Here is a 27,987-nt window from a genome sequence, read left to right as displayed (position 1 = left end):
CCTAGGCCTGTGGACACTGGGGAGAGGGGCCGACAGGGTGCCGGATGGCTATTTCTGCAACCCCCACATGCTCAGGGACCCTCTGGGGTGGACCTCCTGGAGACTGAACCCAGGTGCCAGAAGACTGAGAAGGAAAAGTTTATTCAGATCGAGTTACAAGCTTGGTTTGATTTTTGATCACAAGTCCTAAAATGCCATTATTCTTAGTTTACATCAAAATACAAAGCCCAGCATTTAGTTTGAAAAACATTAAAGCAAACCCCCACCATCCCACACCGAAAACAAAGGCTTGGTTTGAAAGTCACCAAGATGCTGTTCTCCCTGGCGTGTCTGTGGGGGAATGAAGGTGTGGGAGACCCCATAGAGGTTTCTGTCAGAGAATCTGTAGTTTTGAATACTTAAGTATCATTAAACGGTTGCTGTGTCTTTGAGTATTTGATGTTACTGAAGCTGCGATGCTTCTGATCATCTTTGGCTGCAGAGCAGAAACTGGCAGGATCTGACCCCATCAACCCAGCAGTGTCCCCAGCACCTGAGGACCAGCACCCATCTGTGACAAGGCACGGGCTGGCTGCTGCTCTGGGTGATGTGCTCGATGGACTGCGGTCTGCAGTGAAGCACTCGGGCTTGGGAGAATCTCAGGCTCCTGAAACATGAACTTCTATGGGCCAGTCTTGGAACAGCTGGGAGAACGTGAAGAATGCCCCTCACTCACAGTGAAGAATCAGAGGAGAGCCACTCTCTTTTTTTTTGCATCTGATGTGTAAGCAGAGAGCCACTTTCTAGTGTTTTCAGGGCTCTTTTAGAAACTTTGATTCTTCCCTGGAGTGGAGGTTGAGCCACCATACTGGTCCCACACAGGGAGAAGAGGCACCACAACTCACTCTGCCCACCTCAAGGCCAGCCAGTGGGCAGGCCAAGCCTGAGTGGCTGCCTGCACACTGGCTCCTGAGCTTGATGTGGTAGAGTACCCAAATGGACACTGGAAAAAAGTTCCTGAGAGCTGGCTTGGCCGTGAGTCCTTGGTGGACGGAGGGAGGAGCTGGCGCTGAGCTCTGTGCTGTCACAGAGCATGGTTGTTGGGCCCGGTAGCCACTCCTTTGCTTCACCCGCCTGCCCTCCCTTCTCAGTTCTGTTTCCTCCAGATGCCTCTGTGGCTGCAGGAACCACCACCCAGAAACCTGAGGATGACCATATTCCCTCCTGGAGGAGTTCCCAGGTCCTCTCAGGTCCAAGGGTGGGGCTGTGTGGCAAATCCCCCGGAGCTCTGAAGGCAGCTGGCGCCCTCAGGGCTGGTGCAGCTTCCCCCGCTCTGTCAGCAGCGTCATGGCTGAGGCGTAGAGGATGTAGCCCAGGGCGAGCAGCAGCGCACAGGGGAGGGGCCCAATGCAGAACAGGGAGGCCACAAAGAAGGCCAGCAGCAGTGAAAGCAGCGTTCGGTAGCTGCCCAGGAAGCGCAGGCTGAGCCTGGGGCCGCGGGCATGGCCGGCCACCTGCGTCTGCCCTACAGGGCTCAGCAGGTGCCTGCTGGCCACCCCAGGTTCTGTGAGGTGGTAGCGACAGAAGCTACCGAGGAAGTCGTCCCGGGAACACAGAGCCACCATCTGGCCTGCAAACTGAAGCATAAACAGAGGCACAGAGGCATGGGGAGGTGGCACCACAGGCCTCAGGACAGCAGCGCCCCACTCCCGCAGGCCACCCCGGGACTGCATCCCAAGCAGGAGCATCCAGAACCCTCTCTGAAGAGGCCAGGTTGGCCCTCCTGCCCACTCACTCTGTGGTTGATGGCAGACGACAGCCTGAAGAGTGCACGGACCAAGCTGGCGATCTCATAGCTCCGGATGGGCTGCAGCTCCGGGTCTCCCTGGTACTCAATTTCGAACCTGCGCAACCCGTTGATGATCTAGGAACCCAGGCCATGGGGATGGGTCAGAAAACACAGCCCTGCACACAACTCAGAGGAGCCGAGTGGCCTCTGCTCGTGGGGGAGGAGGGAGCTGGGGATGGGTCAGGGGCCAGTCCACAGGCCTCTGGGACCCCGACCTCTCACCTGATACCGGCCCAGGGGCGTGAGGATGAGTCCATCCTCACCCACGATGCAGTCGGGGAGCTGCTTCTTTCCATTCTCATCCTGTGTGGTGCCCAAGGCGAGTGTGAACTGCCTGAGCTGCGCGTCGCTGAGCTGCCAGAGAGAAGCGCCTCTGCCCTCAGCGTCAAGATGAAGGGAGGGAACCGGTCTTCACCCCACTGGCCTCCAACAGTGGCAACAAGGGGACCCAGACATGACGCTTGGGGTGTGGGCCTGCCTCCCGAAACACTGGGTCCAACTGTGTGGTACCTGGGACTTGGTATGTGGCTGACCACAGGCTGGGGGCAGTGACTCCTGTGGGGAAGGGGACCCCGACGGCTGTGGGACAGGCCCCATAGCTCATACCCGGAATATCTGGCGCAGGTACTCCAGGGCCTTCTCCAGATATTCGTCCGTCTTCCGGACGCTGTCCTGCCCCATCTCATCCAGGTCATTGGCTGGGTAGGATCCATTGGTGTCTGTGGGGCCAAAGCCCAGCCATGACAGGAAGGAGTAGCCAGCTGGGCTCTCCGCACACTGATCTGAGATGGACTTGGCGGTGTGCTTGGCCTGCGTGATGAGCTGAGCGAGGCGCAGGACCTACAAGGGAGGTGTGGGCAGGTCACTGGCAGGACAGGCCTGTGCTGCCATCCAGGCTAGCCGGCCGGGGGCCCAAGAGCGATGCACCGCCAGACCTCTGAGCGCCAGGAGGAGCAGCTTCCACCAGAGGACTTTTAAAGACCAAAGGGTGATCTACATGTGAAATTTCCCCACAAACGCTGCCTTCGTCATCAGGAAAAAATGAGACTTTACTGAAACGGTGGAAGGAGATGCGGCATCAACTCTACACCCAGCCTCCCTCCTTCCCGCCGGAACCAGCACCTCCTAGGCTCTGCTCAGCCCCACAGCTCCAGGGACCCTGAGAATGGGCCCCACCAATCCACTCACCAGGGTGCGGGCCTCAGGCCCAAACATCGGGGTGTACTTGCAGTCCTGGCCCTCCAGGCTGTACACGTGGCTCTTCACCTTGAAGGAGGCATCGGTGACTGCTGGTGGCCACGGTGACAGGAAGCTGCCAGTGAATGTGGGGGCCGTGAAGAGTCGGTGCTGGCGGTGGGGGATAACCAGCTCTGGCTCCAGGAACAGCTGCTCACCTGAAAGGCAGGAGACAAAGTGGTGCTCATTTCCAGGGCACAGAGTACCCACTGATGCCCTTAGGATTCTGGGGTTCCTCTAAGGTGTCTGGGGAGCCATGACCCAGAGGTGTCCTCCTGAGGCCCTGCTTGGCAGCATCTCCCACACAGTAGGCGGCTGACACGAGCCCCCAGTAGTGTTTGCAGGAGGCAAACACCTGGAGGAGCAACAGAAACCAACACCCAACCCAGCCAGGATAAATGCATGGCAGAGACCAGGCTCATCTCCTGAGACAGCCACCATGAGTCACCTTGGAGAAATGGTGGGGCCCCGGGGCCACAGCTTGGACTGTGCAGCCCTCCTCTGTCGGCACACCTGTGGTCCCCTGCCTAGTGCCTGGTGGCTACAGGCAGGCCGGGTTCAGCCAGTCTGACTTCACTGCACAGATGTGCCCCAGGAGTCTCCATAGCATCCTTTATCAGGACCCACTCTAGAAGCGTGGGTCCCCCTTAAAGGGCAGCCACCACCAGTTAAGGGCCTGACCCTGCTCTGCCCGGTTGCCCCATGCCGAGGATTTACCTTTCTGGATCATCTCAGCCAGGTTGGGCTGGGCAAAGACTTTAGCCACTCGGAACACCATGAGTGCGTGCTTGGGGCTGACCAGGTCTGTGCGGAGCGCGCGGTTCAGGAAGCCCACGAACAGCTTGGTGTACATCAGCAGGTTCTCCTGGACAAAGGGCGCCCTGGGGACCGAGGTGGCAGGTAGGGGTCAGCTTTCCCAATGGAGGTGGGGTTGCAGCAGTCCATGCCCCTAATGCCCCTGCTCGTCCTTGGGCTTACAGACTCTCCCTGGCCAAGGTGACAAGCTGTCATAGAGGACAGCTGAGGGAGAGTCATGGGTGGGCAGGACGGAGGCAGGTGAAATCCAGGCCCTCTGAGGACGCTGCGTCCTTAGCAAGGCTGAGGCCCATTCCAAGTAGACTGAGACCACCATGGCAGAGGTCGGCCCAGAGCCTGAGGGAAGGTACCCCACAGGATTCAAAGGGGAAGACCTTGGCAAGGAGGCGAGAGGCCAGTGGCCACACCAGGTGCCACAGAAGCCTGGGGTCTGCTGTGAGGATCAAGCAGGGGATGGGGGAAGGCGGCCACAGCTCTCCTCTATGCTGGTGAGGAAGGGTCAAGGGATGGTTTAGGATCACCGTGAACATTCGTCTGGGCCAGAAGACAGAAGGCACAGGGCAGGATGGGTCACCCACTGCTTCCATGAGAAACCAATTCTAGGGCCTGACAAAGTTGAGCCTAGGAAAGGTTGGTCGGTGCTCCACTCATCGGGGGCTGGGAGAGGAGCTCAGGAGGCCACCAGGGCCAGGCTGACCCCAGCACAGGCCACTGGCTTGGCCTCCACCCACCGGAACAACATCTACCGGGGAGCCAGTGGCACCGAGGCTCACCATTTCTCCGACACACACCGGGGCTGGGAGTCGCTGCTGGGAGGCTGCTTGTCAGGCGCATACCGCCATGGCTGTAGGTAGCTCAGCCACATCTCCAGGACCTGTGAACAAGGTGTGTGCTGAGGGTCCAGTGGCTGGGGGCCAAATACTCCAGTGGCCTGGAGCCTGGGTCCCAGGCAGCAGCTGGGTGGGACTGGCTCTGCCCATGTCCCCCAGAGGGCTCGAGAGAGACGCACACAGCCCAGCGAGGTCTGGCTCTCTTGCTGGCCCTTTAGAAGCCAGGGTCATGGGTGAGCTTTTCCCAGCCCAGGGGGCCCAGTGCTCCCTGGTTGGATAAGGGTGAGAATCTACCCGGCACCAGACATACGGGACAGGGCAGGGCTTTCCTGAGGGCTGGCTCTGGAAACTGAAACAAAGAACAATGTGGCTTCCCAGGCCCCCTCCTTGCCAAGGCCTGTGACTACCCTTGCTGTCTTCCTTCATCTGCCCCAGAGGACCTCCCTCCTCGGGGCACACAGAGGACCCAGGCACAAAAGTGACGGGGCCAACACTCACAGCTCTGAACGATGCATCCAGGGGCCAGTGGCCAAAGCAATGCTGCAGGAAGAGGTAGAGTTTCTGCTGGACGAACCTTGGGACAGCGGCCCTGCAGGGGATGGGGAGGGTCACCTGCCGCTTGCCCGGTAAGGAGGTCCTGCTCACAGATGAGCCTGAGGCTCCCATCAGTGAGGGTCGGCTCCACCCGGCACCTCTGGGAAGCTTAGCCCCATTCTTCGGAGGAAGAAATAGAGGTTAAGAGAGGTCAGGGAACCTCCCAAGGACACACAGCACGCAGGCAGCGAGTCAGTGTGGTTCCTGCACACACCTCACCTCAGTCCCACACAGACAGCCCCAGTGGGCCTGGGAGCCAGGGCAGCCCCAGCCCTTTTCCTGACAGGGGTGGGAGAAGCAAGAGACAACAGCATAGCAGGGTCTCTCTGGCCAGTATGGGGAGAGGCTCTGGGAGTCAGCTGGGCGGGTGAGAAGGCACCTGCCTAGGCCTCCAGAGGCATCCTGTGCTCTATGGGCAGGGACTCCCCTCACCCTGACCCCCAATGCCCTGGGGAGAGGTCACAGTGGGTGACACCTGAGGAGGGAAAAGCAGAGGAGACAGCAGGGGCAGGAAGCTGCAAGGGCCACCCACCGTTTGAACTCCTCCAGGGGGCTGGTGGCATGGGAGTGGGCAGAGGGCGAGGCCTGCTCTGGCTTCAGGCTGTTGGCAAAGGCGTGCAGGTGCTTCAACAGCAGGCGCACCACCAGCACATGCTCCTCAGTGGGTGTGAACGACTCCTAGGTGGAGGAGCAGGGGTCAGGATCAGGGAAGGGCCGCTGCGCCCACAGCAGTCGGCATCCAGGTCTGACCACATCCCACCCCAGGCCGGTTGCTCTGCCTCCCCAAAGGAGGCATGAGCCAGGCCAGGAGTGGGGCCACCCCCTGGAGCCCACTGTGCCTGGCACCCAGAGGATGTGCCTTGCACTGCTTGGTTTAAACTACAACCAGCCTGTGGTAGGGAAGTGCTTGGCCCAGTACTCACACAGCCCACCCGGGGGAGGGCTCGCTAAAACAGACATATCTGCAGAGGGCCTCCCAGCCCTGCTTCTGTACTGCTGCATACCCGCAGTGAGTAGCACAGGCCGCAGCCCAGCCGATGCCCTTGGACACTGCTGCCTGCCTTGATCCTCAGGGCAGAAGGCTGGCGTCACTCCCAAGCTCTGGATCCAGGGTCTCCCACCTGCCTCCCAAATGTGTGCAGAAAGCACATGGAACCCAGGCGAGATGCCTCAGACCTGTAATCCCAGCATGTTAGGAGGCTGCGGTAGAAAGATTGCTAAGGCCAGAAGTTTGAGATTAGCCTGGGCAACATGGGGAGACCCTGACTCTACGAAAAATTTTAAAAAGTTCGCTGGGCGTGGTGGTGCAAACCTGTAGACCTAGTGACTCAGGAGGCTAGAGTGGGAGGATCACTTGAGCCCAGGAGTTCAAGGCCGCAGTAAGCTAGGATCATGCCACTGCACTCCATCCTGGATGACAGAGTAAGACCTTGTTCAAAAATAAGAATCCCATGGCTTTGCTTTCCTCTGCAATTCCTTCCACCTGCTCCTTGTTCTGGACACAGCCAGGTGAGGGCTTGGCCCATGAGAAGCCCCAGGCGTCACTTCCTCTGTTGCCCAGGGACCTGTGGTCAGGAAAACCCCAAGACAAAAGCAGTCAAGCATACAAGGCCAAACTTTTTTTTTTTTTTGAGACAAGGTCTCCCTCTGTCACTCAGGCTGGAACCCAGTGGCACAATCTCAGCTCACTGCAAACTCTGCCTCCCAGGTTCAAGTGCCTCAGCCACCCGAGCAGCTGGGACTACAAGTGTGCCCCACCACGCCCAGCTAATTTTTGTATTTTTAGTAGAGATGGGGTTTGATTATGATGGCCAGGCTGGTCTTGAACTCCTGACCTCAGGTGATCCACCCACCTTGGCCTCCCAAAATGCTGGGATTATAGGCCAAACTTTTGATTTGCAACAAAATCATGACCCAGCATGGGGCAATCGCATGGAACCCTCACAGCCTGTTTTCCTACATTTGCTGAGCCAAACTTCTCCCTCAGCTCTGCACCCCTCCTGGCCTGCCATGTTCCCACATGGAGCCCCTGGTCACAGTCGTACCTGCTTGCTTCTTAAGGATGTGTCCCCAAAGCTCCACATTTCCCACTGGGTCCAGCCTCACACCACCTCAGCTCACACCACCTGGGCCTCGCCGGTCACCCCTCCCACCATGGGGTTTGCCAGATGCTTCCTGGACACTGCCCTTCCTCTCTGACCCAAGCCCTTAGGTCCCTCCTCTGCAGTGGCTCCTGTGGAAAAGGGGTGCCTCGGTGTGCTGTGGCCATCATCCCAGCCCACTGGCACACAGGGGCCAGCACGTTTTCTCATCCTGTGCTCAAATTCCTGTTCAATCACATGTGCTCCTTCCCAGGTGAATGGGACAGATTCTGGCTGCGAGCACAGCTTGATTCCTCAGGCTCTCCACGATTCATTAACTCTGCCATCCCTGAGCCCCTATGGGTCTGAACTTAGCTTCACTGACCTCAAATCCATCCACACGCTTGTCATTTTTGCCTAGACATCCACAGCCTCTATGAGGTTACCACCTATTGTCGTCTGCCTCTGGAGGTGTGCACAAGTGGCCAGAGCTCCCCGGTGAAGGCCAGGCCCTGGCCAGGTTGTTAAGGACTGACAGCCTCTGTGGGCTACAGGGCCAAGCCCCAGGTCATCCCCACCCCCCTGCCTCACACACAGGCTCTGAGTCACAGCACCTCCAGGCTGGGAGACAGTTCTGAACAAGGCAGAATCCACACCACCCGTTAAGTCCCAGGCCTCTGTGTCTTCAACTCCTTCCTGAGCACCAGACCCTGCAGAGTGTGGGTAAACTGGGCTACTGCAGACACCTGAGGACTCCAGCTCTTCAAACCAGGGCCAAGCACGGGCCTCCAACACCAGAGAGCCTGTGACACCTCCACTGACCGGGAGCCTGGCCAGCCAGGGCCACATGCCCACATGCCTCGTTCTGCCACACAGCCACCACCCCCACCCCCACCCAAGCTGGTCTGCAAAGCCAGGGGCTAGGCCAGGCTGGAGGCTGACCCCTGCCTCCCCCAACACAGGGGCTTCGCTCCACCTGGAAGTAGCCTCTGAGTCATCAGCGGCCAGCCCTGGCCGGCGCCCTCCTTTGCCAGACACAGACATGTACTCTGGGCAGGGGGAAGGGAACAAATGAGTGCAGCCAGTACTTGGTAGGCGTGGAGGGCCTGGAGGCTGGGTTGGGCGGGGCTGTAGAGGGCGCTGGAGACACTGAGTCGGTAGTGCAGAACCTCCAGCTGAGACAGGGAACAGAAAGAAGCCGGAAGAGGCAGAAGAGCAGAGGACAGGAGGATGGGGTGGGGAAGGGGGGAGAGAGGACCAGACACGGGACGGGCAAGCAGAGAGAGAAAGAAAGCAATGAGAATGAGCCCAGAAGTGAGGAGAAAAAACAAAAACAAAAGCACGGTCAGTGACAATTCAAACAATTGCAGTCCCAGCAGCTGCGGGCCAGCGCAGCTCCCCCCTCCGCAGTCAGGCCAGGGCTGTGGCCGCGCTCTCCTCAGCCTTGGAGGCCCGGGCAAGTGGACCCTCCAGGTTGCCTGAGTGGCCCCTCAATGTCCCTGGGGCCTAAAGGCCTCCCCAGCTCATTGGAAGGGCCCAACTCACTGCCCTTCCAGATGGGGCCCTCTCCCCCGAGTGACTCTGAGGTCACACTGTGTGTGGTACATGCACACCAGAGCCCTCCAAGAGCCCAGGGCCCTTGCTGGGACATGCTCCCAGCCACCATGACCTCAAGGTACCGAGGCTCAGAAAAACCAGTGGAGCATGTTCCAGGAGGGCTCTGCACAGAAAAGACACATTGACTGGATTTCCCTGGGTTATCTTGAGAAATTTACCAAATTGGTATAAGACATGATCAATTCCGTTGTGTCTAGAACTCAATGTCCCCTCCATGAGTGGCTCTTTGAGGACTGAGGACGAGAACAGGTCCCCAGGGCTAGCACAGAGACGAGCACAGGCTCGGGTCACCACGCCCCGCTCTCCACACCTCACAGTCTGGAGGTCAGCTGAGGCGGTGTGCACATCAGTTCTGACTCCAGAAGGCAGCCTCTCCTAGTGCACCAGGAACTCCTACCCTCAAGATACAGTAGGCTCCCAAGGCGGGATCTGGCCACAGCCACACACACCCAGAGGCAGCAGGAACCTGAGGCTGAGCTGGCTCCTAGTCAGAACCCTCCAACCTACCGCACCGCAGCACCACAGCACCATAGCCTGCTGAAGCACCCCTTCAGCCCAGAGCAGCCAGAGCCAGCCTGGCACACATCCTGTCCTGCGAGCAGCATGCCCCTGCCCAAGCAGCGCATCCAATGGACTCCACACAGGAGAGATCAGAACACATGCCAGACACCATGACACGTAAGAGCAGCGCAAGGAGCTGTTGCCCCCCACAGCTTTCTCTGTGCCAGATCTGAGGCTCAGGCAGGAATCAGACACACAGTTCTACCCTAGTGTGGTCTCTGCTTGCCTGCAGGAACACAGTGGCCTGCAGCACCATGGCCATGCTCACTGCCCACAGGGCCACTGAGGAGCAAGCATGTACCCTGGACTCAACCAGGATGAGGAGGACGGGCTCAGGAACCTCACTTCCTGCATCTGGAAATGAGGTCTGGCAGGGATGGGCAAGGATTTCTGTATGGCAGGTGCAGTACAGGCCCGGGCAAGTGGCAAGAAGCCTTGGGGATGTGGACCTCCATAGTGGCCTTTCTCTGGCTCCCACCTACCCAGTTTTCTTGTGTTTTGCCTCAACTGCAAGAGGCAAACAGTGGAGCATCTCTGGGCCCTTGGTCCAACCACTGCAACTCACTCTGAGCAGGGCCCACCCACCCCAAGGTCTGGCCAAGAGGAAGCAAATGTGGGGAAGAAGGAAACGACACCTCCTGCCCTCCACAAGAACAGCCCCCATCCTTCCCCTGGCCCATGAGGACACAGAGTCCTCACAGGCAACAGCCCGAGCCTCTCTGGCTGGCCCTTGAAAGCAGGTGTGCTTCCACTCACTCAGAAGGCAGAACAAAAACACAGTGCCGTGTGAGGCCCCTTCCCCTGCCCCTGCCAGGTCATGCCACATGCACGAGTGCTGAGCGAGCGTCCCAGAGCCCCTCGTGAGGAGCCGGCCTTGGCAACAACCAGGTCCCCAGGCACCGACAGGCACTGCCAGGCACATGCAGCAAGTCTGCTCTGGAACCAGGAAGGGCCCTGCAGGCTCTTTGTGACTCAGGAGGCCCAAGACGGGGTCCTCAGCTTTTCCCCATTCTCCTCCCATGTGAAGCTGAGGGTGAGGAACTGAGGGACGCTATGCTCTAAGACGGCCTCCACACGGCAAAGCATCGGGCCATAGAACTGGCTGCAGAGACCGTGGCAGAAGAGACCCACAGCTCTTCCCCAGAAGCCCTCAAGAATTTTGTCAGCGACAAAGCCAAAGTTTCCCAAGCACACTGATGCACAGACGCCGTGGGCACCAGACTACACAGCTCATCTCAGGGTGGGGACTCAGGTGTGTGTGAGTTCAGCTGCTCCATGGAGGGTGACTGATTAGGGACCTAAGATCCATCCAGTCGCTTTCTCATTCTGACCAGTCCAGGGGTGTGCGAGCTCTATGGACAGCAACAGCAGGAGCAACCCAGGGCTTCCACCACCTCTATCCATCTGCGAGCAGCGTGCTGCTCAGAGACAGCGCAGGGAGAGGTGAAGAGGAGGCAGCCCAGGTCACATGCAGGAGGCGCCAGGCCCCACCCACTGGAGAAGGACTGCTTGCTCATGCTCTAGAGGAGGTGGGTGAGTGGGGGAGGGGCAAGCAAAGGAGGCTCCAGGCCACCCCTTGATGGGAAAGCACAAAGGCACTGCTGACAGTCAAGGAAACAGACGAGAACACAGCTCCCAAAGGAACCGCAGCCCCCCGCTCCCAAAGCAAGAAGTGCCACAACCTCATCTGTTCCTGCTGCCAGCGAGGGGGCTCATGAAGCTACACAGGGAGGGCCCTGGAGAGGCCAGACCTCCAGGCCTCAGGTGTCTACACATCAGGGTGCAACACCCTCTGTCCCCCACCGGGAACTAGAGAAAGATGTCCACCTTTTATTCGGCTTGTGAGTGACAGGTGGGTGATGGGTTTCTGCTTCCCACCATGCAACCTGTGAAAACTCACTCAGAGGCAGGATAAGAACCAGCAGGCTGAGCAGCGTCAGAAGCAGGAGGTGGGAAGAAAAACTGCAAACCTACCTTGGCGTGAGGGGACTGCATTTTTTGGTACATCTCCAAGGAATAGTGGTGAAGCCACATTTCAACAAAAACCTGCAAAAAAAGCATTAGCTAGTCAAATCATTCTCGACAATGGTGCCAGACCATTCAGTGGGGAAAGGACAGTGTCTCCAACGAGCAGAGCTGGGAACACAGAATATCCACATGTGCAACAGTGAGGCTGGGCTCTTCCCTCACACCCTCACCAAAAAGTAACTCAAAGTGGGTAAATGACCAGAGGATAGAAACTAAAACCTTCATTCTCAGAAGAAAACATGGGAGAAAACTTCATAACACTGGATTTGGTAATGATTAATTGGATATGACACCCAAAGCACAGCAACTAGAATTCATCAAAATCAACACTCTTGAGCATCAAAAGATACTACTGGCAGAGTAAAAAGGCAACCAGCAGGCATGGTGGCTCAGCCCTGTCATCCCAGTGCTTTGGGAGGCTGAGGTGGATAGACCGCTTGAGGCGGATAGACCACTTTGAGGCCAGAAGTTCAAGACCAGCCTAGCCAACATAGTGAACATCTGTCTTATAAAAAATAGAAAAATTAGCTGGGTGTGGTAAGGCACACCTCTAGTCTTAGCTACTTGGGAGTCTGAGGTGGGAGGACTGCTTGAGCTCAGGAGTTTGAGGCTGCAGTGAGCTGAGATTGCACCACTGCACTCCAGCCTGGCAACAGAATTAGACCCCTTTGAAGAAAAAAAAGGGCTGGACGCAGTGGCTCATGCTTGTAATCCCAGCACTTTGGGAGGCTGAGGTGGGGGGATCACCTGAGGTCAGGAGTTCGAGACCGGCCTGACCAACATGGAGAAACCCCCGACTCTGCTTTAAAAATACAAAATTAGCCAGGTGTGGTGGTGCACGCCTATAATCCCAGCTGAGCTACTTGGGAGGCTGAGGCAGGATAATCACTTGAACCCAGGAGGTGGAGGTTGCAGTGAGCCAAGAGCATGCCATGCACTTCAGCCTGAGCAACTCCTTCTCAAAGAAGAGTGAAACTCCGTCTTAAAAACAAAAGCAACTCAAGTGTCTACTGAGAGATGAAGAAATAAACACAATGTGGTACATCCATACAATGAACACTCTTCAGCCTTGAAAAGCAAGGAAATTCTCACACATGCTGTAACATCCATTAATCTTTAGTTCATTATGCTACGTGAGGCACACTAGTACAAATAAGTGCTGTGTGCTACAGATAAATACTCTAGGCATGAAATCTAGGAGTCAAATCCGCAGGAACAGAAAGCAGAATTGTGTTTGCCAGGGCCTGGGTGGGGAACTGTTCAACGGGTTTTTTTGTTTTGTTTTGTTTTTTAATTAAAAGAGATGGAGTCTCACTTTGTTGGCCAGGCTGGTCTTGAACTCCTGGCCTTGACTAATCCTTCCCTGCTTGGCCTCTCAAAGCACTAAGATGACAGGTGTGAGGCCCCCGCAGCCTGGCTGATTTAGTTTCAGTTTTGCTAGATGACATTCTGGAGACTAGATGTACAACAATGTGAATATATTTAACACTACTGACTGTACACTTGGAAATGGTTAAGACAGTAAATTTTATGTCATGTGTATTTTATAATTAAAATGTTCTTAATTAAAAAAATTAAAAGGGCCAAGTGCAGTGGCTCACACCTGTCATCCCAGCACTTTGGGAAACCGAGTTAAGTGGATCGCTTGAGGTCAGGAGTTTGAGACCAGCCTGGCCAACATGGTCAAATCCTGTCTCTGATAAAAATGCAAAAATTAGCTGAGTGTGGCAGCAGTTGTCTGTAATCCTAGCTACTCATGAGGCTGAGGCAGGAGAGTCACTTAAAACTGAGAGGTGGAGGTTGCAGTGAGCCAAGATTGTGCCACTGCACTCCAGCCTGGGCAACAGAGGGAGACTCCATCTCAAAAAAACAAAAAACCAATGCTTTGATCCAGGAAACAGCAGAACCTTCCAGTTCTGTCCTATAAGCCTGTTTCATGGTCTCCTGCCCTCTTCTTGGCCAGCAGAGCCCACAGTCCACACAGCCAAGAGCCATCTGGGTACCACGGTCCTCTCTGTGAACAGGGGAATGGTTCTTACCATTCCACCCCACTAAGGATGCTGTGAAACGGCACGGAGGCTTCAAAAACTGCAGCACCCCACATACTAGGAGTTATATACAAGGTGGGAGGTAAAATGCTATCTTATCTACATGACAGGCTGTCTACAGTAAGGCTGTGGCGATCAAGTCAACCCCAGGATCCAGTGTCAGAAGCAGCACCTGCCGAATCTCTCTGAGGTGTGCCGAGAAGACACAGCCAGGACCTGGGAGTTGGTCAGCACTCAGGATGCGAGCCAGCCCATACCATTCTGAGAGGCTGGAGCCTCTCTGGGCAGACAAGGGCATCTGTCAACTACTACTTGGATCCCCTGAATCAATGCGAGGCCTGTGGAGGCTGCAAAGACCCCTCACCATTCAGTGTCATACAAATGCTACTGGGGCAGGGCTTAATATCCACATGACGGTAATCACAGGAAACACCTCCAACCACACGGTAGATGGAAACCAAAAGACTCTGCAACAATTGTATTACCACAGGCAAAACGAAACAACTCCTATGGATGAGAGATCCTGGGATGAAAAACACAATCAATTAAATATAAGTTAGAAGGGTGGGCAGATTTATTTTCATGTTTTCTAAATGTCATAGCAGGAAAATACCAACAATTTAGAATCAGCCCCAGGCTGAGGGGCCATCTCTGGGACTCTGTCCTACATAATGGAAGGTGGCTGAACAGTTTCTTTTCTTCTTCTTCTTTTTTTTTTTTATTAAGACAGGGTTTCACCATGTTGGCCAGGCTGGTCTTGAACTCCTGACCTCAGGTGATCCACCTGCCTCGGCCTCCCAAAGTGCCGAGATTACAGGCGTGAGCCACCACACCCGGCCAACAGTTTCTTTTCTTTTCTTTTTTTTTGAGATGGAGTCTAGTTCTGTCACCCAGGCTGGAGTACAATGGCACCATCTCAGCTCACTGCAGCCTCTGCCTCCCGGGTTCAAGTGATTCGCCTGCCTCAGCCTCCCAAGTAGCTGGGACTACAGGCATGAGCCACCATGCAGGGCTAGTTTTTGTATTTTTAGTGGAGATGGGGTTTCACCATGTTGGCCAGGCTGGTCTCAAACTCCTGACCTTAGGTGATCTGCCCACCTCAGCCTCCCAAAGTGCTGAGATTACAGGCGTGAGCCCAGCTGGTTAAACAGTTTCTTCTGACCAGCTCAACTCTCACCTGGAGCAGAGTTTCTGATCTCCAGATCTCATGGGAGGCTGGGTCTGCATTCACAGATGTCTGATGAGAGATGTGTCGCTTCAGGAGGCTAGTGTGGTGGAGGCCATAAGAAGCAAAGGGCATGGCTGGTGTCCTGAGAGAGACACAGAAACAGGCCCGAGTTAGGTGGTCCCGCTGGCCCAGCCAGGGGCAATCTGGATATCAAAATCAATGACAGCAGGAATAGATTACAACTTGTTCAATAGCATAACGCCCACACCTCACCACCCCCTGATCCACACTAATATATCTGAGTAAATAAACAGCAAAAAGAAAAGTCTTCCTTACCACAGAGTGACCACTGACTCACTAATCAACAAAGGAGGGATGAAGTTAGAGAACCACCATTTGGCAACTGTCCTATTAATTGCTGATTTGGTCAAGAATCAACAGTGAGCTCAGGCATGGGGGCTCACACCCGTAATCCCAGCACTTTGGGAAACCAAGGCAGGAGGATATCTTGAGGCCGGGCATTTGAGACCAGCCTAAGCAACAAAGTGAGACCCCCGTCTCTACAAAAATATTAAAACATAAAATAGCTGGGCATGGTGGCATGTGCCTGTAGTCCTAGCTACTTAGAAGGCTGAGGAGGGAGAATGGCCAGGGCCAGGAGTTGAGGCTACAGTGACATATGATTCTGCAACTGCACTGCAGCCTGGGGTGACAGAGTGAGACCCTGTTTCTAAAAGAAATAGGAAATTTCCAGCCTGGGCAATATGGTAAAACCCTGCATCTACAAAAATTAGCCAAATGTAGTAATGCCTGCTTGTGGTCCCAGATACTTGGGGGGCTGAGATGGGAGGATCACTTGAGCCCAGGAGGTTGAGGTTGCTATGAGCAGAAACTGCACCACTGAACTCCAGCCTGGCGTGAGAGAACAAGACCCCGTCTCAAAATAAAATAAAATCAACTTGAAAAACAGGGAGAATCAACAGTGGATGTTAATACTAGTGGTAATTACATAGTCTTCATACATCTTCCTAGTAAATTGTTTTGTTTTTTTTTTTTTGAGACAGGATCTTATTCTATTGCCCAGGATGGAGTGCAATGATGCGATCACAGCTCACAGCAACCTCAACCTCCTAGTCTTAGGCCTCCCAAGTAGCTGACCAACACCACGTCTAGATGTTGTTTTTTTTTAGCAGAAACAAGGTTGTGCTATGCTGCCCAGGCACTCATTACTCCTTTTGATATATATATATATATGTTTTATGAGGTAAGGTCTCACTCTGTAGCCCAGGCTGGAGTACAGTGCATGATCCTGGCTCACTGCCACCTCTGCCTCCTGGGTGCAAGCAATCCTCCCATTTCAGCCTCCCAAGTAGCTGGGATAACAGATGCACACAACCACATCTGGCTAATTTTTAAATTTTCGGGAGAGATGGGGTTTTGCTATGTTGCTGGGGCTGGTTTCACACTCCTGAGCTCCAGTGATCCCCCCAGCTAAGCCTCACAGAGGGCTGGGATTACAGGCATGAGCCACCACCTGGCCTCATTACTATTTAATCTAGGCACAAAACACTTACTTTACAACGGAAAAACCTTGCCAATACCTTTTCTGCTCAGTGATAAAGGGCACCTGGCAAGGACCAGGTGTCCCACTGCAGTGCTCCTGCCAACAAAGCACCAAAGCTGGGCCTAGTCACCAGCAAATATCAGATAGTTTAAGGGGTAGCTGCATGCTTTGGATGGGTCAAGGTCAGGAAAGACAGAAAGGCCAAGGGACCATTCCTGACTGAAGGGGACTAGAAACATCACTGCACACAGTGGGTGAGCCTGTGCTGGACCCTGGACGGCTAACAGGCATGAGTGGGGTAGCAGGTGGTGAACCCCAAGTGGGGTCTGATGACTAGGTGTGGCCTGGTGGCAATATTAACTTCAGTTATAGGCACTGTGACTATATAGGATAATGCATTTACTTCTAGGAAACACACTGAAATATTAAGAGATCGAGGGATGTCATAACCTGTAGCTTACTCATATTGCCTTAGGGAAAAAAACACATACAATAGACGTAGAATAAAACAGATGCAACAAAATGTTAACAATTTGGAAATCTGGGTGAAGGGTCTATGAAAGTTCTTTTTTCTGAGGCAGGATCTTGTTCGTTACCCCAGGCTAGAGTGCAGCAGCACACTCACAGCTCATTAAACTCCTAGGCACAGTGATTCTCCCATCTCAGTCTTCTGAGTAGCTGGGACCATAGCTGCACTTCACCACACTTGGCTAGTTTTTATAGAAATGAGGTCTCCCTATGTTGCCCAAACTGGTCTGGCATTCCTGGCCTCAAGTGATCCTCCTGCCTTGGCCTCCAAAAGTGCTGGGATTACAGGTGTAAGCCACCATGCTCAGTTTGCAAGTTCTTTTTATTATGTGGGGAAGTTTTTCTGTTAAGTTTGAAGTCATTTCAAAATAAAAAGTTAGGTGTGGCAGCTTGCACCTGTAATTCCAGCTACTTGGGAAGCTGAGGCAGGAAGATTGCTGAGGCTAGGCGTTCAAGACCAGCCTGGGCAAGAGAGCAAGGCATCCCCATATCTCTGCAAAAAAAAAAAAGGAAAAAAAAGTATCTTTTTAATTAGCTGGCTGTGGTGATGCATGCCTATAGTCACTGAGATGAGAGGATGGCCTGAGTGGTGACTGTGCCACCAAGTGATAACTGTGACACTACACTCCAGCCTGTGTGACAGAGTAAGATCGTCTTTAAAAAATATAATGGCTAGGCCAGGCGTGGTGGCTCACACCTGTAATCCCAGCACTTTAGGAGGCTGAGGCAGGCAGAACGCTTGCGGTCAGGAGTCCGAGACCGGCCTGGCCAACATGGTGAAACCCTGTCTCTACTAAAAATACAAAAATTAGTTGGGCACGGTATAGCTGTAGTCACAGCTACTCAGGGGGTTGAACCAGGAAAATTGCTTGAAGCAGAGACAGCACCACTACACTCCAGCCTGGGTGACAATGAAACTCTGTCTCAAAACAAAACAAACAAAATAAAAAACCACAATGGCTGAGTGTCGTAGTTCATGCCTGTAATCCCTCCATTTTGGGAAGCTGAGGCAGGAGGATCACTCGAGTCCAGGAGTTCTAAAACAGCCTGGGCAACAAAGCAAGAACCATCTTACAAAAAATAGAAGCTGGGTGTGGGGATGTATGCCTATAGTACCAGCTACTTGAGAGGCTGAAGTGGGAGGATCACTTGAGCTCAGGAGGTCAATGTTGTAGTGAGCTGTGATCACAACACTGCACTCCAGCCAGAACTCTGCCTCAAAAAACAAAACAAAAAAAAAACAAAAGGCAATTATATATATGTATTTTTTTGGAGGGGGTGAGAGGGGGAGATAAGAGTCTCACTCTATTGCCCAGGCTGGAGTACCATGGCACAATCTGGGCTCATGCAACCTCCACCTCTCAGGTTCAAGCAATTCTCCTGCCTCAGCCTCCCCAGTAGCTGGGATTATAGGTGTCCACCACCACGCACAGCTAATTTTTGTATTTTTGGTATTGGCGGGGGTTTCACCATGTTGGCCAGGCTGGCCTCGAACTCCTGACCTCAGGCAATCCATCCGCCTCATCCTCACAAAGTGATGGAATTACAGGCATGAGACAATTCGCTCAGCCTATATAATTTCTAAAAGAAAAAAATTGGAAAAAAAAAAAAAAAAAAAGAAACCCAAAGAGTTAAAACAAGCCAAAAAGCCAGGCATAAAAAATCACTGTGCAGCTGAATTCTGCATCTGACAAGATGGGAATCCGCCTCACCTCCAAGTCCTCCACAGGATCAGCAACATTTCAGGGTCACTGATCACTGTCACCACCTGCGCAGCCTCTCCTCCCTGCCAATCCCTTTCTCCCCTCCACTCTCTGGGGCATCTGTCCACACATGTGAATTGTAGGCAGAGGCCTGGCCTGGCCTGGCTTGCACATGCCAGCAGATCTGGGGTGGGCCAGCATCTGCAGGAAGGGGCCTGCATGCAGTCTCCTGGGAAGGCGATGGGCCAGCGAGATAAAGGAGGGTCAGAGGAGCACAGGTAGCTGCTGCTGGGACAACAGGGTCTCCTGGGAAGTCAGCCAAGAGGGCCTGGGTTAGGGCTCACTAAGGCCCCAGCAAAGCGAGGCACGAAAGCCCATGGTTCATACTCCCCACCTGTGCAGTCCGGAATCAGACTCAGCCTGTTTGGGATGGCACAACAGGCTCTTTGGCCCAGGGCCTCCCCCTCAAAACATGCTCCTGGGTCCCACAGAGAATTCCATTTTTTTGGCCCACAGGACAATGCTTCCGCCCTGCTCTTGCCTCAGACACCGCCTGAGGGGAGTGCTGCTCAACGCAGAGCATGGCCCATTCCCATGCAGGCCATGGAGGCCTCCAGAGACCTGACAGCTTCAGTGATGGCCACAGACACCTAAAACTAAAAGACAGATCTCCCTCCACATCCCCACCCTCCAGTCTGTGCTAAGACAGCAGGGAGTGGGAAATGAGGCATAAGAAAAATTGGGACACCCTGGACAAAGGGTAGCACCACTGTCCCTGTGAACAGTGCAAATGACTGGGCCACTCCTTATGGAAGGGCCAGGTCTTAACAAAGGGCAGCCTTACCTGGGAGGTGGTGAGGGGCTGGCCCCCCCTGGGCTGGAGGAGAGTGGTGGGGGCACACTGCCTTCAGTGGGCAAGAACCATGACAGGTACCTGTCCACCAGGATGAAATAGGCACAGTCTGAAGTACGAACGTGGAGGGACACAGGGAGTGGCTGGAAAACCAAGCTAGTTGTTAGCATAGGCTCTGGACACTGCCGGGCTGCCGAGCACTGGCAAGTGCAGGAAGTCCTGGGCCGTGGCCCCGCCCCTCCCAGAAAGAGGCATCCCTTCCCTACCTTCTGAGTGATGAGGCTCAAGGCAAAGAAGAATATGTAATACTCGAACGGATCTGATGGCAGAGTCAGGGGCAAACATGCAGGGTTGCTGAGCCACACCCCCAGTGTTGAGTGCTGGGCCACCCACAGCCTCCCTACCTCAGGGCCACCAAAGGATACTCAGGGCCAGGTTCAGGCCAAGGCCCCCAGCAGGGGTGAACTGGACTTTGTTGTGGTACAGAGGACTGTCAGGGAGGACGCACTCCTGGATGGATGCCTTCACAGGACCCTGCAGAGAGAGGCAGTGGGGCTTGTGGGCAGGCGTTGGTGCCTAGTGCCTGATATGTGGTGCCCCACATGCACACCAGCCCTTCAGGAAGGCTGCTGGAGAAGAGACCTGCATACAGAACCCACCTGTGGGGATAGTGCCCTGCCTCTGAGAAGGGCCTGAATAAGAGTCTTGGCTTAAAACTTCTTCTACCGTCTCATAAAAAGCTTCAGACAACAAAGGTAGTGGCCATGCAATACCCATCTCCTTTGCATCTCATCCCGGAGCAACTCACTCCTCAATATGCCCGCAGAGGACTGGAGGAGACTACCCATCACCGCAGGGCTGTGCAAGGCCCACTGCCCTGAGCAGCACTCTCGCCTCTGTGTTTTACTTACAGGCAGGTAGGAGACTGGAAAGTCAAACTTATAGTCTTCAGCTTGAAGCTTATAAACCAACTTCATCATTGGGCCACTAAACATGAAATTGAACAAACAAACAAAAACAGGGCAAATGAACTGCAAATTATCTTGCTCTGATTGTTTCTTAACGTTAAGAAATTGAGAGAGTGACTTAAAAGTGAAATCACCATGAGGAAGCACCCAGCCTCTCTCAGGTGACAAACATACCTACCCAGGGTCAAGAAATTCCATCGCGATGCTGTACTCCACAGGACTCACACGGCCCTGTAAGCAGCGGAGGTTCCAGCCAATAAGGACACCATCTAAGCTGCCAAAAATGTTCTCTACCAGCCATGGGAAGATGGTGTGCAGCTCCTGAAACAGTGTGGGGAAAAGCTGTGGGCAGGACCAGCGCCCATTCCTGCCTCAGCTCCAGTCGTGCACCACCTGCTACCCAGCTCCCTCTGAGAAGGCCACTCCCTGGCTGAGACTCGGGATCAGCCCTGAACCCAAAGGAACCCTGGTGCCATGGTGCCAACGAGAAGAGCAGCTTTGGGTTCTTCCAGTGGGATACATGGTGTAAGTCGGCCTCCAATCAAAATACATCTTTTGTGTGTGATTGAAGACTAAATTAAAAAAACAAACAAACAATCAACAAAAACAATGAAGAAAGTAAAAAATGTAAAAAAAAAAAAAACCATGTTTTTTGCAACAGGGTCTCACTCTGTTGCCCTGGCTGGAGTGCAGTGGTGCAATCAGGGCTCACTTCAGCCTTGACCTCCTGGGCTCAAGCAATGCTCCCACCGCAGCCTTCTGAGTACCTGAGACAATGGGCACACACCACCACGCTCAGCTAATTTTTAAATTTCTTGTACAGGCAGGGTCTCAGTATGTTGCCTAGAGTGTCTCGAGCTCCTGGGCTTAAGTGATCCTCCCACCTTGGCGTCCCAAAGAGTTGGGATTATAGGCATAAGCCACCACACCAAAAGATTCTTTAAAACGATGTTGGAAACTTCTGACTTAAACGATGTCCCATCAGAAAGGAAAGCAACATCCTTCCCAGAGTAAAGACCCTGAAACGTAGCTGACATGTTGCCATTTGCTATTAACTGCTTGTCTAGGCCCACTACCTGGGCTTGACAATTCCAGAAGTGATTTAAATACATGTTTGTAGCATTCTCGACCTTGGTGCTATCGACATTTTGGGCTGGATACTTCTTTCTTGCAGGGAGCTGTCCTGTGCTTTGCAGGATGTTTCCAGCCTTCCTGACCTCTCCTTCCTAGATGCCAGTAGCATACACTCCCCATCCACCACCAGACGTGACAACCAAAAATGTCTCTGACGTTGCCAGTGTCCCTGAGGGTCAGAGCACCTGTGGTTGAGAACCCCTGATCTACAAGTTCACATGTTTAAATGTGTCCATAAACATAATGGTCATGATAATGCCTCTGTGCCAGGCAGCGATCAGGGTCAGGTGGCGGGGGAGGGGGCACTGGGGGGGATGGAGAAATAGGAATTACAGTAAAGTTCTTCAAGGAATGTATAAGACATGCTGCAAAAAGAGACGTTAGCAAAGCTATACCTTTGCTGGAAAATCCTCAATGACTTTAACCAAGTCTTGGCACCTCTGTGGAAAGGGCTTATTTATAGAGTCGGCTTTCAGGCTAGCCTAGAAGATAGAATAAAGCAAAAAAAAAATCGTGAGAGCATTCACTATGCAGCTTTTAGTGATACTCTGTATTGAGTCAAACAGAAATCCAAGCAATAGGTTATGAGTCAGACACATAACCAGTGGCCTCATTCCCCGGCCCCTCACGTGTGTCAGTGGCCCAAAGAATGCTAGTAGGAGAAGCTGTGGTTCTGTGCTCTCTGGACCAGGAACTCTCAGGCCTGCTTCCCAGTACCCCCTCAGAGTGCTGCACGTCATCAGAACAGGACTGACTTACACTGATCCTTAAGTAGGGATTGACCCCAGGGTCAGCCCCAAAACCGTAAGGGGATTTCAACTGTGTAAGGGCAACTGTCACAGACCACAGAGTGCCGCTGTGTCTGTATGCATCAAATGGAAATTTCCCGCCTGATGGACCACAGTGATTACCCTGTTGTGACCATCAAGAAGAATGCCCAACAACATCGGGGCTATGGCAGAAGCTCTTAAACAAGTTGTGCTTTATTCAGTAAACAGTGAACCCACTAAACGACTGACCTTAAAACACAGGGCAGGCAAATATAGACGGCTTCAGCCAAGTAGGCACTAATCACAAAGGCAATGGAGGGGCCAGAAAAGACTCAGGACAAGGACTAATGAGATCTACCCACAGTCACGGGATGTGAGGAAAGCACCCTGACTACAAGGAGAAAAGGGGCATCTGTGCAAATGGATTAAGATCAGGAGAAACTGCTAGAATTTCAATGTAGAGAGCTTTGCCAAAGGATATCTAAGGCCTTGTCTGCCTCCATATGAGGATGGACTTCACAGGGCTAGAGACAGAGATGGAGACCTGAGCTGTCTGGCCATGGGCCAGGCCTTTTGGTTTCAGTGGGGTGCACTAAGGAAGAATGTCCTTTCACATAAATGTTCACAAATACGCCTCCTAAGAAATAAAATTAGGAACTTCCATCACCAATACTTACCTCATACCTAACTTTTCACCTCTCAGTGAGTTCTCACTATCAATTTTTTCTTCCTTTTGAGTCTTTACTATGTTGCCCAGACTGGTCTCAAGTCATCCTCCTGCCTCAGTCTCCTCAGTAGCTGAAACTCCAGGCATAAGCCATTGCACCCAGTTCTCAGCATCATGTTTAATACTTAAAGTGCAAACCTAGCGGACCCCAGTACAACTGTCTCCACTTTTCACTGATGACAGTTATGGTTATCAGAATGCTTCATATCTATTCAAGAATTTCCAGGTCATGCACAGTCTGATATACATCCTTCTCACTTGCTCCTCTTCCTCCTCATACCCTTGGGAAATAGAGAAGTAGCATTTGAATAAACTTGTCTGGAGGTTGAGTAACTCCAAGTTTCTTTAGTATTAAGGAGGCACAGTCAAGCTTAAGGAGTATGGCATTGTTGACATCACATGCCACTAAAAACTACCACTACAGAGCTCTTCAAATCAGTGGGACGAGCACTCAAGTCCCACGGCTACAGAACTACGGCCACACTCATGCAGGCGGTTGATGCTTACCAGTAGAAAGCTGGGCTGCTGCAGGTGAGGGAATGCCATAGCAGCCTCCAACGGAGCGTCGAAAATGGCCTTAGCAAACCACTGTGGAAAACGAAAGATGAAATCTCAGTATCTGCAACACAGCAGAATCTTTCCATTTTATTTTTTTAGGGACAGGATCTCATTTTGTTGCCCAAGCAAAATGCAGCAGCACAATCATAGCTTATTGCAATCTCAAACTCCTGGGTTCAAGTAATCCTCCCACCTCAGCCTCCTGAGTAGCTGGGACTACAGGTAAGCACCACCATGCCTGGCTAATTTTCCTTTGTGTTTTTTATCAAGACAGGGTCTCGCTATGTTGCTCAGGCTAGTTTCTAGTCCTCGCCTCCAAGGATCCTCCTGTGTTGACCTCCTAAATGTTCAGGTTACAGGTGTGAGTCACTGCACCTGGCCCTAACAAAATATTACATAGTTTTACAATGCCCAGGAGAACAGCTGTCTAATGCGACACACACATTACATTACCAATTCTCAAGTCTTTCTTATTTATTTATTTATTTATTCATTTATTTGAGACAGGGTCTTGCATTGTTGCTCAGGCTAGAGTGCAGTGGTTTGATCATAGCCCACTACAACCTCAAACTCCTGAGCTCAAGTCATCTTCCAGCCTCCTGAGTAGCTAGGACTACAGGCACACACCTCCAAGCCCAGATAATTTTTGTACTTTCTGTAAAGATAGGGTTTCATCATGTTGTTCAGACTGCTCTTGAACTCCCAGACTCAGGCCATCTATATGCCTCAGCCTCCCAAAGTGCTGGGATTACAAGTGTGAGCCACCACACCCAGCCAGCAATTCTGATGTTTTATAGAAACACTGTTCTTGGCCAGTTGCAATGACTTCATGTTTGTAATCCTAGCACTTTAGGAGGCCCAGGTAGGCGGATCACCTGAGGTCTGGAGTTGAATCAGCCTGGCCAACATGGTGAAACCCTGTCTCTACTAACATACAAAAATTAGCCAGGCATGACGGCGGGTATGTATAATCCCAGCTACTTGGGAGGCTGAGACAGGAGAATTCCTTGAACCCAGGAGATGGTGGTTGCAGTGAGCCAAGATTGAACTGCTACACTCCATCCTGGGTGGCTGAAGGAGGACTCCATTTCAAAAAAAAAAAAAAAGATCTGGCCAGGTGCGGTGGCTCAAGCCTGTAATCCCAGCACTTTGGGAGGCCGAGGTGGGTGGATCACGAGGTCAAGAAATCGAGACCCTCCTGGTCAACATGGTGAAACCCTGTTTCTACTAAAAATCCAAAAAATGAGCTGGGCATGGTGGCACATGCCTGTAATCCCAGCTACTCAGGAGGCTGAGGCAGGAGAATTGCCTGAACCCAGGAGGCGGAGGTTGCGGTGAGCCGAGATCGCGCGGGTAACAAGAGCGAAACTCCGCCTCAAAAAAAAAAAAAAAAGATTTGATCATTGATACTTTGAATGCACTTGCTGCCCCAGGTTCCTCCTGGGGCTACACTTAAAAACAACAACAACAACAACAACAACAACAACAAAACCACTGTTCTCATGCAGCCCACAGTGGCCAACTTCAGAGCCAAGTTTGTGGTACTAAATCCTTGGCAATGCTTGTACAGCATTTGTTATACACCAGGACTCGCTCTAAAGGCTCTCTGTATATCTCCTCATTTAATCCTCAGTGGTAGGCAGAATTCTAAAGATAGCCCCGAGATTCCTGAGTCCTGGCTGTTCACTCAAATACTCATCTAGGTATTGCTATGATGGCATTCTGCAGATACAATTAGAGTCCTAGTTAGTGGACCTTAAGTTAGAGAGTAGTCCCCAGCTGACAGCCAGCAAGAAAACAGAGACTTCAGTTCTACAACTCCAAGGAACTGGATTCTGCCCTCAACCTAAATAAACCTGAAAGCAGCTTCTTTGCTCCAGATAAGAGCAAAGCTGCCAACACCTCAAATTCAGTCTTGTGATACACAGCTGAGCCTGCCTGGACTTATGCATACGTAACTATGAGATAACAAACGAGTGTTGGTTTAAGCTGCTAAGTTTGTTATACAAGAATAGAAAAACCATCTTCACAACAACCCTATGTGTACAGATGTACTATGAGTGCATGTCAGTAAAGACAAGGAAAGAGAGGCAGAAATGGGAAAAGTGACTTACTCCCACCCAGCTGGTAAGTGGCAGAACCAAGATTCCAATACAAAGATGGCCTCGCAAAACTCTCTGAGACAGGGCAAAATCCCTGCATATGACCTGTGGACTATGCAATGCATGGAGGAGAAGAGCAAGCTCTGCCAAGGGAGCCTTTGAATGAGTCACCAGAAAACTAGGATCAAAGGCTAGTGGCAGTGGCTCACGCCTGTAACCCCAGCACTCTGGGAGGCTGTAGTAAGTGGATCACTTGAGGCCAGGAGTTCAAGACCAGCCTGGCTAACATGGCAAATCCCCATCTCTACTAAAAATACAAAAATTATCCAGGTGTGGTGGCAGGCACCTGTAATCCCAGTGACTCGGGAGGCTGAGGCACACAAAATGCTTGAGCCCAGGATGCGGAGGTTGCAGTGAGCCAAGATCGCAGCATTGCACTTTAGCCGGGGTGACAGAGGGAAACTCTGTATCAAAAAAATGAAAACAAAACAAAACAAAACAAAAAAACTAGGATTAGCTTTCCAGATTCCTACCTCTCCGCCCACCCAGATCAGAAATGAAAATGCTAGGACCTAGACTTCACAGAGAGGAAGTCTGCCAAGTTCCACTGGTGAGCTACTTACAGTTTTCATGGCCCAGCTCTGCCTACTGCACAAGTAAAGGCACTGGGGTGGCACCTGGCAGTCTGTGGAGGAGGAGAGGCTGGGTTTAAGAAGGCCTTGCAGGCGGTTGTAGTGTGAGAGGAAACAGGAATCTCTGCCACTTGGCAATAGGAACATCTTCCAAGTATTTATTTATTTATTTATTTATTTTTTGAGACAGAGTCTCACTCCTTCATCTCACTGCAACCTCCACCTCCAAAATTCAAAAAATTCTCCTGGTTCAGCCTCCTGAGTACCTAGGACTACAGGTCTGTGCCACCACGGCTGGTTGATTTTCCTACTTTTAGTAGAGGCAGGTTTCCCTATGCTGGCCAGGTTGGTCCCAAATTCCTGGCCTCAAGTGATCCAGCACCTTAGCCTCCCAAAGTATAGGCTTTTTCAATTCTTAACCTAGCTATCAATTGCAGTGTTAAAGAAAACTTAAAAGCCTCAGTCTTCAGGCACTTGGTCAAGAAAACACTGTGCACTACTCCAAAATGATCAGAGCAGCATAAAACTGTGGACTGTTGGATAAACACAGAGTTTTAGAGGTGATGACGTGAAAGCATCTCTGCTCAGAAGCTTTCATGGGCAGCTACTGAAAGAGTGAGACCCAGAGGAACTTCCAGAAAATTTCCAAGAGAGGAAATTCAAACCCGGGAATTCCAAGAGATGCCTTGCACACTCTGGTTCTTTCGTTATGCCATGGTCCCCTCCCGCATCAAGGTCTTTGGGCGCCCTGCACTTAGCGGCTGCTTCATCTCGCCTCTTCAACACCTACTTTCTCCGAGAGCTGCTTCGGACCCCGTTTGGGGTTTTATTTTTCTCAGTGTGACAGCCCTTAGGCAACGCCAATCGCTCCAAGCAAATTCTGTCGCTGCCAAGACCTCCCTCAGCGGCATGACCCCGCCTGTTGTGCCCAACTCTCCTGCCAATTGGGCATCGGAACCCTATTACAGCTGAGGAAACCCAGGCTCGGAGATGTCGAGGACACAGAGTAAGGATCGAGCAGAGACCCACATCCGGCTCTTCCTCCTACACCGCCTGTTGAGACCAAGGCTCAACTTCAACACAAAACTCTCCTTCCCTCAATGCCCTCAACGAACGTTAACCTTCAACGAGCAGTGTCTCTCGTACATTACCGAGACAGAGTGTAGGAACCGCGCTGGAAGGCGGCACAACGGCATGGCCCAGGAGGGTGGCAGGAAGACTCAGCCGGGGCCCTCGCCTCCCCAGCCCGCCCGGCCTGGGCAGAGCAGCGGGGGCCGGCCCGAGTCCTGGGGCTCGCGGAGGAACGGAGACGGCCTCCCCAGGGACTCGGGGAAGCCGCCGGGGCACCGGACCGTTTCACGCGCGCGTCCCGCGCCACTCACCTGTGGGATCCACAGCATTGCCCGCCACAGAGCTGAAAGCCGCCATTCCGCAAGGGCGCCTAAATGTCGTCATCAAACTGCGCACAGGAGCCGCGCCCCGCGGCCAGGCGGGAAAAGCATCACTACCACTTTGGGCAGCTACTTCAAAACGCGCCTGCGCAAAGTGAAGGCCGGCCGGGCGGCTGGGGAAGCAAGGAGGGAGGAGTGTGGGGAAGTGGGGGGGTGGTTCGCGGCTGAATGCGCCTGCGTGGTGGCGGCC

At 52.8% G+C, this 27,987-nt stretch overlaps 1 protein-coding gene across 2 annotated transcripts; it reads right to left on the bottom strand.

Annotated features, from left to right (window-relative positions):
• Nucleotides 1–122: 122 nt before the first annotated feature.
• On the bottom strand, nucleotides 123–27,878 carry LOC120368083 (sphingomyelin phosphodiesterase 4). 2 transcript variants are annotated; one of them, XM_039479953.2, is made up of 20 exons: nucleotides 27,729–27,750; nucleotides 23,562–23,642; nucleotides 21,953–22,039; nucleotides 20,602–20,744; nucleotides 20,367–20,442; nucleotides 19,881–19,989; nucleotides 19,722–19,774; nucleotides 19,447–19,598; nucleotides 14,817–14,949; nucleotides 11,538–11,609; nucleotides 8,474–8,560; nucleotides 5,837–5,982; nucleotides 5,209–5,299; nucleotides 4,654–4,754; nucleotides 3,782–3,945; nucleotides 3,017–3,222; nucleotides 2,435–2,668; nucleotides 2,051–2,182; nucleotides 1,775–1,903; nucleotides 123–1,616 (listed from the first exon to the last, which is right to left on the bottom strand). In XM_039479953.2, exons 1-20 carry the CDS (start codon nucleotides 27,744–27,746, stop codon nucleotides 1,287–1,289), a joined length of 2,544 nt encoding a protein of 847 aa, XP_039335887.2. In that variant the 5' UTR covers nucleotides 27,747–27,750; the 3' UTR covers nucleotides 123–1,286. The 2 variants fall into 2 exon arrangements, with proteins under 2 accessions (XP_039335887.2, XP_039335888.2); XM_039479954.2 differs by lacking the exon at nucleotides 8,474–8,560 and having other exon boundaries at nucleotides 27,729–27,878.
• Between the last annotated feature and the right edge of the window lie 109 nt (nucleotides 27,879–27,987).

The sequence above is a fragment of the Saimiri boliviensis genome, chromosome 5 (assembly GCF_048565385.1).
Source record: "Saimiri boliviensis isolate mSaiBol1 chromosome 5, mSaiBol1.pri, whole genome shotgun sequence".
Lineage (NCBI taxonomy): Eukaryota > Metazoa > Chordata > Mammalia > Primates > Cebidae > Saimiri > Saimiri boliviensis.
The sequence above is the reverse complement of the archived record's forward strand: the minus strand, read 5'-3'. Positions and strand labels throughout refer to the sequence as shown.